Source organism: Eucalyptus grandis, chromosome 10 (assembly GCF_016545825.1).
Source record: "Eucalyptus grandis isolate ANBG69807.140 chromosome 10, ASM1654582v1, whole genome shotgun sequence".
Lineage (NCBI taxonomy): Eukaryota > Viridiplantae > Streptophyta > Magnoliopsida > Myrtales > Myrtaceae > Eucalyptus > Eucalyptus grandis.
In genome coordinates, this window is record NC_052621.1 from 1,052,776 (window position 1) to 1,062,775 (window position 10,000).

A 10,000-nucleotide genomic window follows, 5' to 3' on the forward strand; every position below is an offset into this window, starting at 1 on the left:
AGCTTTGTCCAACTCCTCTCTTTATTTCACGTTACTAATTGACGTCGAGTCACTATGGCATGGCCTTCAGTCGAATTGCCAGATCCGCGCTTTTTGCGTCCCCATTTTCCAAAGTAGAGGAACACGAACCCCAAGAAAGAAAAAAAAGGGAGTAGGAAAGATAAGAATCCGATAAAGCAAAAGGAAGCTTTATCCGAGGTTAGGAAATTTATTTTTTTCATTTTAATTAGGTCTCAAACCGATTTCACTTTTTATAGGACATAATTAGTTAAATGTCTTCTCGCATTTATTATGATTTTCTAATTCAAGAAAATTATACTAAAGTGCAAACTTTTTTAAAAAGTACAATCTAAGTCCTCAACATTTTTAATAATACAATCTAATCCTCATTTTGCAATACATGAAATCGAGTCCTAGATTTATTGCCATTTGAATCCAATAGCAAGAATTTCAAAATATTGTGATTTGTTGCAAAATTAAGCATTATTTCGGCCATACCTATGTAATAAACATGTCGGCTTCGTGGATCATGGAGTATAAGGCCTGGTTATGACTATTAGTTGGAAAAAAAATTTAAAATTATATCTTCTATGTTCAAATCGAGTCAAGAAAAGTCAGTGAAAAGTTCAATTAATCATTTTTTAATGTGGAAAAAATGTTATACTCTTGTCTATATATATTTCAAATCAATATATATATTTAAACAAATCAATGTCTACGTGAGAATATTTTAATATATTCATATAATGCGTTTAAGCACATAATAAAAGAGTCAAAAGTATGAAGACCGAAAGTTTGATTGTCAAAATGAAACTTAATCATGTTAGTTGTCATCATCGGATTAGCCCTCTGTTGTTGACAATGAACTGTGTACCCTATGAACTTCCTCAAGAAGCATGACAGTGCTGTGCTACAGCGAAAACTTGGCTAGGAAGGAACGAAGGACCTGTCTCGATAATTTTCTTTCTGTCCCATCCCGACCCAAAAGAAAAAGTGTCAACCTTTTCAATAGCCCCGCCATTTCCGGAACTCCTCTATAAGAAAGGCAAAGCTCTCTCTCTGTGACCAAGGCTTGTGAAGAAGCTGCCCCATACTTGCAGGGTCGAAGCGACGATCCAGAGGTGCGCATTTCGTTATCACTTTGTGTTTTTGAGCTCAGTTGACGCTCTTGTAAGATAGTGTTAGAAGAAACAACTTTAAGTAGACATGCTCTCGTTTTTTTTGTTACTCGCATCAATTTAGACGAGGCTTCTGCATGTCAACATGCCTCGCTGACGATTTTCCCCAACCGGAGTTGTTTTTAGTATTCATGTAGATGTTTCTTCATGAAACTTCTGCAGATTTGCATATTTCTCCCGATTGTGCCTTTCTGATTCCAGCTTGATTTGAAATATTTCCGTGAATTTGTGATGATCTAGCGTGATCAACTTGGATCAAAGCTCAGAGTGGTGACTGTCAAATAGATCCTCGTTAAATGAACTCAACTTAATTCTGATGTTAGAGACAATAGTATGAAAAAAGGAATCAATATCTCAGTACAAGATATGATTTAGAAAGCCACATCGAGAAAGTTTAAAAAATAGAGTTTAAAAAATAGAGTTAGCAACATGATATCCTTTAAACTTCTTTTTTCCGATTGAACTCCGTCTGGCATGAAGCGTGACTTATTAGGAATTCCATTTTTCTGACGAGGCACTACAGAGTAAGCAAGAAGAACTAGCGGTCTAAACTACGAACCTCATTTTCTTTTTTGCATAACGTGAAGAGGAGCTATAAATATCTTTCTTGAGAGACCGGTCTGCCCTTCCTCGTCCCAAATCCAATTCCTTCAGAATGACTTTTGAATAACTTTCTACGTCCTTTTCGACCCTTTCAACTAGTTACCCATTTTCAACCAAAAAAAAAAAAACTAGTTACCCAATACCACAGAGCATATTAGATTACATAGTTTCCCACCCGGTTCAATTGGCAGTTGGCCTACCAAGAACTGAATGAAGAAGAGATAAAACTGGAACGAGACGGAAGTAAACCCTAGATAAAATTCTCATTACTGATGGGGAGATAACAAATTGGTAATTTATTGTATATACTTCATTGAATAGTGAGAAGAAATAAAAATTCTATTACTGGATATGAATATTTTGTGAAATCAGATTACATGCACCTGGCCAATCCAGATGGATCTAGATAAGTAATATAAACGAGACAGACTACACCAATATAATTACTATACAAATTCATTTGCAAGAATACAATAATCTCTCTTGTTCGTCTTCCTCCTCCTTCAGTAGAGCTGTTTCTTTTAACTTGGAGAAAATTACAGACTTGGAATGAGTCCTCATTAGTTACCGGAAGACAAATAGTTACAAGATCCGAACGTGCATGAACATATATTTGATTCGTTCAAGTATTTGATCGGTTTTCAATTTGACCAACACTTCTAATCTCTCCGAGATCATAACAACTGCTTTGCAGCACCTTGACTCTTCATTTGTTTCTGCCCTTTTCATTTCCCTCCGTTTCTTAACAATTTGGCCATTAATATGTATAAATACTGCCACTGCACATATGATGATCGACCAAATCTTCATTTTATCTACTTACAAGGAGCATTGACATAAGTCTCATCTTCCTCTCTGCATACGGTGACCAAAAGAATGGCGACAGACAAAGTGAGCTTGAAGCTTCTGATCAACAAGAGCAACCGTACGGTGCTCTTTGCTGAAGCGGGCAAAGATTTTGTCGACTTCCTCTTCCACATCCTTGCATTGCCGGTGGGAACTGTGATCCAGCTTCTCACAAAATCTGGGATGGTGGGCAGTTTAGGCAATCTATACGGCAGCGTGGAGAAGCTGAACGATGTGTACATCGAATCTTCCAAGAAAGAAATTCTCTTGAAACCCAAAGCGCCCTCCTGTGTCTCTGAAATCCCTCTTATATTGCCCGAGACTTCTTCAGATTCAACGCCCAAAACCTACTACAGGTGCTCTTACCGTTCGTATAGTAACTGTTCAAACTATGTGGCGGAGGACCGCTCTGCAAAATGTCCCCAGTGCAATAATTCCATGAACGAAACATTCACTCTTGTCAAACCACTGGATGGTAACCCGACGGCTGCTGCGGCATCAGCAGCTGAATCAAACAGCAAGGGTGGTTTCGTGCATGGGGTGGTTACGTACATGGTGATGGACGATCTGGAGGTGAAGCCAATGTCGACTATTTCGAGCATTACTTTGCTTACCCAGTTCAACGTGAAGGAGATTGGGCATCTTGAGGAGAAGGTGGTCAGCTTGGGAATGGACGAGGTAAGCCCATGCCATCCCTTACGATTAGGTTATATTTAGATTTTAGAAGTGACTCAACGATTTGTGGAAACTCTATTTTAAAGAAGTACAAATTACAAATGAATTTTAATCGACATGACTTATGTGAAAGAGATGTTACTAGCTCTGTTCCATAAAAAATATTCTCAACAATTTTTTGGTATATATCGATTAATCAAAATTTTAGCTTTTGTACCATTATGTATATGCTTGTAGGTTAAATCAAGATCGTGTTCACCATTAATACAGAACTTATAAAGTAAATGTCCTTTATTAATTATTTGATTTGTAACTGTGAAGGGTATAAAGCTATTGAGGACTTCATTTCACTCCAAGAAGGTTCTCACTGATGTCTTTCGATGACGAATGAGAGAGATCGTGATCAAGTGACTATATAAATGCGTGTGAGGGTGTGTGATATATGAAGTACGTGGAGTGATATGTTATGATTTTGTGACAGTTTATGTAAGTCTTGCGGCCGCGGATTGACATTTTTAAGGTTTTTCTTTCTTGTGTGGACATATTAACACGTTCATCGTATCTTTTTGCGATATGAGTGTATTAGTCTAGTTGTAAATAAGATGTGAACATGCTGAAGAAAGAATATATGTCTCTCATAGCATATATCAGAAATGTGGAACGAATATAGACACGTCATTCGTAAATTTAACGGTGCTGGAGAACCTGGGGTGGCTAATTTTAAAGTAATTCGACAATGTCCCTGATAAGTTGGCACTTTTGTCCCGGGGTTGGGTCCAACTGAGTGCCCAACTCTCAATCCATGATAAGTTGTCCTCAATACCTATTGCATAAGCTCGGATATAAAGAGGAAAATGACAATAGCTTGACTCGTGGCCTATGCGAGATCAGTTCAACTTTTTAGAGCTTGAGTCATGCTCAAGTAACTTGGTTAGTTTGTCGAGTTCAGTTTGAGTTTAAAGATTCTTGGCTGGATCTGCTCATGAGCTTAATCGAGCATATTAGTTTTTATATAGATTTTCCTTACCATTTTTAGTGACAAATAATGTAAAATGTACTTAAAATTATACTTCTTACTATATAATTACACTTTCATTCTTTAATACATTTTTAAATATAAACGAAAAGGGCAAATGCGAGTATTTCAAGTCAAGCTGAGTTTGATCGAGTGAGAAAAAAATAAAGTGTGTTGAATTTTATATACTTCAGAACGAGTTGAGTTGAGCAACTCTCAATAATGTTGGGTTTGTATAGAGTCTAGTCTGAGTAGGGAAAAAAAATATTCAAGTGAGTTTGCATTGAGTTTTGGACTTTGAGTTGGTCGAGCTCAAGCCCAACATGTGTTTGCTTGAATCGACTTGACTCAATTTTATCCCTACATACATCTGATTTGATCTGATCAAATATAATTATAGTCGTAGTTGACACATGATGTTTAGCCAACAAGACCCGAAAAAAATGAAAATCAATCCTTGATCGTGCTATTGACACTTGATTTTTAGGTAACGCATCATGTAAAAGTAAGAATTTGAGATTTAGATTATTGATCGCAACATGATATATTTCCCAACCCAAAAAAGAGTTATTTAACGCTTGAATAAACATAAACACTTCATTTACATGTCATTTGCATTTTGATTTCGAAAAGTCAAAAAGTTGACTTTAATTTATCAAACTGTGATCGGAAAAATCAAACATTGGTCAAAATTTGGTTTTTTGCACAAAATACACCCAAGTAGTGACAATTTTATCTCTATATTTTCAAATTTTAGAAAAAATCAGAGTTTGACCCATCAATTACTTTTTCATTGAAAAGTCAACTTTTGGTTAACCTTTTTCCAAAAAAATAATAAAATGGAAAAACTTACAAATCAACCTATTTTTACTTCAATTTGACTTTGGCATCATAAATTTTACAAAAAATTAATTAATAATCAACTTTTCCCCAATTCAAGAATTTCGAAACCTAATCGATGAAAAAACAACATTAGTTCATTTATACTTGCCTTTTGAGATTTTTTTTTTTTTTTTTTTTATGACTTTTGATCTATAGGTCACAACGTATCCAATTGTCAGGTCAATTTCAAGATGACAAGTTATTTCAAAATTTCCCAAATTTTGACCCAATCAAGGGTTCCAAATCGATTCTTTATGATTAGTGTAAATTAGCCACAACTGAATACAATTGGTTGAATGGAATTCAATTCTAATATCAACTTTGACCAAATTAGTGAACATGTAAATGAAAAGTCAAAGACAGAATGCCATAATCGACTTCATTCATCTAAACCTATTCTAAACTAACATTCAAATTGATTAGTGGAGCTTCAATTTGGCCAATTGAACTTTAATTGTACATATTGATCTAGTTCACGGGCAATTTTAATAGAAATTGGTAGAATTAAACAATTTCATGTCAACTTAATCAAACCAAGTCATTTCAATTCAATCTAATTCATTCAACTTGATCTGATTCACTTAGGAAATTCTTAATTTGACTTAATTAGATCAAGAATGGGAAATTTGAGACAAAAATAGAGGAAATTGGACCAAGATCGAGCTGGCCAAGGGCCGAGTCAACTCGGTTTGACAGGCGTTGATCGACCAAGGCTGTAAAGGCCATTTCGATTGACTTCCAGCCAACTAGTACCCATTCCGACCAGCCAACCCTTGGCCAACCAATTCTCTCTCTCCTTGTGCATAAAATTACAAAAATGCCCTTATTTGACAAAAAGACCAAAATGCCCTTTATCATTGTCAACTTAAAATAACCAATGGGAGCTTTTCTTAATAGCTAAACAAATGATCTTGGCCATTCATCATGAGATCATCCTAGCCATCCATTGTGCCAAATCATCAATCCATGTGACTTGAAATGGGCCAATGAGGAGCTAATCAAGAAGCAAACATTTATAGCCCTTAGATTAATCTAAGGCTAGGATTCAAATAAAAGGGCGTATATAAAAAAATTTCCCACCATAATTTGGAGGGGGCTGGCCATATTTTTAGGCCTACTTATTTCTAAACATTTTAAGCCATTTGATAATTATCCAAAATTTCAATTCCTATAATAGAATTACGTTTGGCATAGTGCTCAAAATTTCAACGAGCCTCGCCGGTGGCCAAACAAAAAAATAAAAATTTGTTCGGGATTTGTCGGAGGCAATGGTAGCGAGATGGAAAGAAAAGTAAAGAAAGAACAAAGAAAAAGAACAAAAAATTTTATCAAATGAATCAACTATTTTCTTTTCTGTTTCAAATCTACTCCCAGACAAAAGAACAGAAATTAGCACTATTTGGCAAGTTGCTAAACATGCCCCTAACTCTCTCCCCTTCCTCCCCCATTCTCTCTCTCTCTCTCTCGCCCGTTGGTTTCCTTGTCCTTGCCGGCTGGTCATTGGCCCTATGCCAGTGAGCCACCATCATGCTAGCACTCCTTTGGCTGTCCTCGAGCCATTGGTGGTCCAAGTTTCACCTTAAAACCGTCGGACATCCTCGAAACGAGCCGTTTTTCCCTCTTGGCACAAAGACATGCTCCACGCTGGTGTTTTTAGCTACCAGTTCCAGCTACTGGTTCGATCAAGTTCTGGTGATTCCTTGGCAGCCTGAGCTTGTAACACTTATCCTTGACTATTCATCGAAGTGATCATGGCCGAAGTTCCATTGGGTTATCATCAGAACAATTCCGATTGCCTAATTCTTTCATTACCTTCATTTGAAGTTTATTAGACCAAGTTTGCTCTCAAGTTTCACTTACTGATTTTGTCGTATTGCTAGATACTTGCCAAGCATCCTTGGCCAATTTTTATGAAGGTGTGGAGGTGATTATAGTGGTTGGATCACTGGTTTGATTGCTAGAGTAACGTCGGACAAGGTGAGTCTATTTTTAAACTTAGATAGATTGAATTTTGAAGAGGCCTAGTGCATATAGGAATTTGCATCGGTTGAGATCCTCATATGTTGATGAACGAATACTTAGTGTCGTTTGACTAGCAGAATCATGTTTAGGAGCCAATAAAAGATAGACAATACAAATTTGATTTTTTGTGTTTTTCGTAATCCACTTGTCTCAGTTTTTGCTTGTTTCAAGCAACATAATGTTGAAATCTGGAAAAAATCCATCAGCGTCCAATCGCAGAAATTCTGAAACATTACGATTTATCACAAAATTAAGCTTCATTTCATCCATAGTAAAGTGATAAAACCTGTGGGCTCTGTTGATCACGGAGTATGTGGCTTGGTTGTGATTATCAATTAGAGAAAAACTCAAACTTTATGCAAAACCTAGTGAAAAAGCAATTTAGATTAACAAATTAAAACGGCATCTTTAGTCTCGAATTGAATTAAAAAAGTTAATTAAAAGCTGAATGAGTCATCTGTAAATGAGGAAAAATGCCTTTAGGCGTTATTCTTGTCTAAATGTATCTGAATGAGTCGTGTTTATATGAATAACATTTCAGCATGTTCATATGTATACGTCGAAGCATATCATAAATGAGCTAAAAAACGAGCATATCATAAATGAGCTAAAAAACGAACACCCCATAAGTTTGATTTGTAAAAATGATACTTTAATACGTTGATTGTCAATGTCGGATTAACCCACCGTCGTTGACAACGAACGACGGACCCCATGAACAAGTCACGTCAGAAATTGTCAGAGAAGACCCAATTGGGAAAACCTCCTCAAAGAAGCACCTACCACTTTGCGCTCCGGCTAAAAAACTGTCTCCTCCTATAATTTTCTCTCTGTCTCGTTTCTTCCTCAAAGGTGAAATTATCTTTTTCAAGAGCCCCCACCTTTTTTCGACCTCCACCATAAAAGAGGCAAAGCTCTCTGTCATTGACCAAGACTTGTGAAGAAAGCAGCTCTTATTACACTCGCAGGGTCGAAGCCACTCGATCTAGAGGTGCGCATTCCGTCATCAGTCCGTGCTTCACAAGCTCAGTTTCACCGTTTTTCTCTGGTTAGTGCTATCTGATGATGCTCTTCAAGAAAATTGTCCAAAAAGTCATAAATCAATTGTACTTTTACCAATTCAGTTCTTAACCTTTTAATTTTGTTAATTGAATCATAAACCTTTTAACATTTTGTCAATTGAGTATATTTGGTCAATTTTAGTTGGAATTCGATGACATGGATGCCAACCATTCGACATGGCATAACTAGCGTGGATGTGGACAAAATTTATTATTTTAATATTTTTTCAAAATTTTTAATTATTGTTTTATATTTTTAATTATTTTTCTTTGCAAGTTACATAGTCTTCGGTGAACGGTCAGAGGCCATGACCGGCGAGGGTCAACTGAGGTCGCCCTCGTGGAGATCTAACTAGGGGTGACCTCATCATCCTTAAGCGAGGCTCGCCCTTGCTAGAGGCTAGTGAGTGTCGACCTCGCAGGCCTCAAGTGAGGTCGCCCTTGTCGAGGTTTGGCAAGGAGCAACCTAGTCAACCTTGGGGGAGGCTTGCCGTCGGTGAATTTGGTGAGAGCGAGCCTTGCTTGCAATCGGCAAGGTCACCCCTCGCCAAATCCTCGTGATGGCAACCTTGCTTGGGGCCTACAAGGCCGATCCTTGCTGGATTATGGTGAGGCTCCAACTCGTCAGACTTGGTAAGGTCACCCCTCGTAGGGTCGGCGAGACCAACCCTCGTTGGTCATGGCCTCTGGCCGGTTGCCGAAGGCTGGGCGACCAACTAAAGGGAAAAAGAGAAAGATTTCTTTTTTTTTTTTTTTTTTTAAGAGAGAGAGAACAAAGAAAAAAAGAAATTGAAAACATAAAAAAAATTTAAAAAATCGAAAAAAATATTTGAAAATTAATAAAATTTACCCATGTCAACATCGATGCACACATCAGCAAATTCTAGCCAAAATTAACTGAATGGACTTGATGGGTAAAAAGTGAAATTATTTAGAACTCAATTAGCAAAGTTGAAAGGTTTATGATTAAATTGATATAAGTGCAATAAGTATATGACTTTTAGGTAATTTTCCCGACACTCTTGTGAGGTAGTGTTAGCAGAAAGAAACTGAAGTAGACATGCTCTCGTCTTTTTGTTACTCGCATCGACATGCCTTGCTAATTTTTTTTCCTAACAGGAGGTTCTTATTTAGTGTATCACGTAGATGTTTCTACGTGAAGCTCCTGCAGATTTACTTATCCAACGGAAGAGACAAACTTTTGGGTATTTCTCGATCTTCTCTTGGTTTCCATGGACACCATCTCCCGATTGCTCTCTCTAAGTCTAGCTTGATTTGAGAATTTTGTGATGATCTAGTGCGATCAGCTCGGGTGAAAGCTTTAGAGTGGTGACTGTTGAATAGAACCGATGACGGGTCTGGTAACTCCCGTGCTGGCGGGCTAGCCCGAGCCATGAGAGCCCGATCCAGCCAATTCTCATTATTTCTGCAAAAACCGTATTATTGTTGTGCTAGAGCAAAAATTTGGGCATAAGCTTCCACCAAATGATCACTTTTGCTCTCGAGCATACGTCTAGTTTCATGAGCTCTCCCTCTCCCTAGCCTCACTTGCTCACACTTTTTCATAGTGATGACTCAATCAGTGTGCCCCGCAGAGCCGGTCAAGTCTCTTCCCATAAATCGTTTCAATTTTCGCTCGCACCAATAACTTCTTACTTTCTGCTAGAGGTTGTAAGGTGTATAGTGGCTCATGGACCAGTCAAATGGGTTATAAACTT

At 37.4% G+C, this 10,000-nt stretch overlaps 1 protein-coding gene across 2 annotated transcripts; it reads left to right on the forward strand.

Annotated features, from left to right (window-relative positions):
• The first annotated feature begins 963 nt into the window (after positions 1-963).
• LOC120288900 lies at positions 964-3,924 on the forward strand. Of its 2 annotated transcripts, none has more exons than XM_039303145.1 (3): positions 964-1,121; positions 2,657-3,305; positions 3,624-3,924. In XM_039303145.1, the coding sequence occupies exons 2-3, from the start codon at positions 2,658-2,660 to the stop codon at positions 3,684-3,686; spliced, it is 711 nt and encodes a 236-aa protein (XP_039159079.1). In that variant the 5' UTR covers positions 964-1,121; position 2,657; the 3' UTR covers positions 3,687-3,924. The 2 variants fall into 2 exon arrangements, with proteins under 2 accessions (XP_039159079.1, XP_039159080.1); XM_039303146.1 differs by having other exon boundaries at positions 993-1,121; positions 2,608-3,305.
• The last annotated feature ends 6,076 nt before the right edge of the window (positions 3,925-10,000 follow it).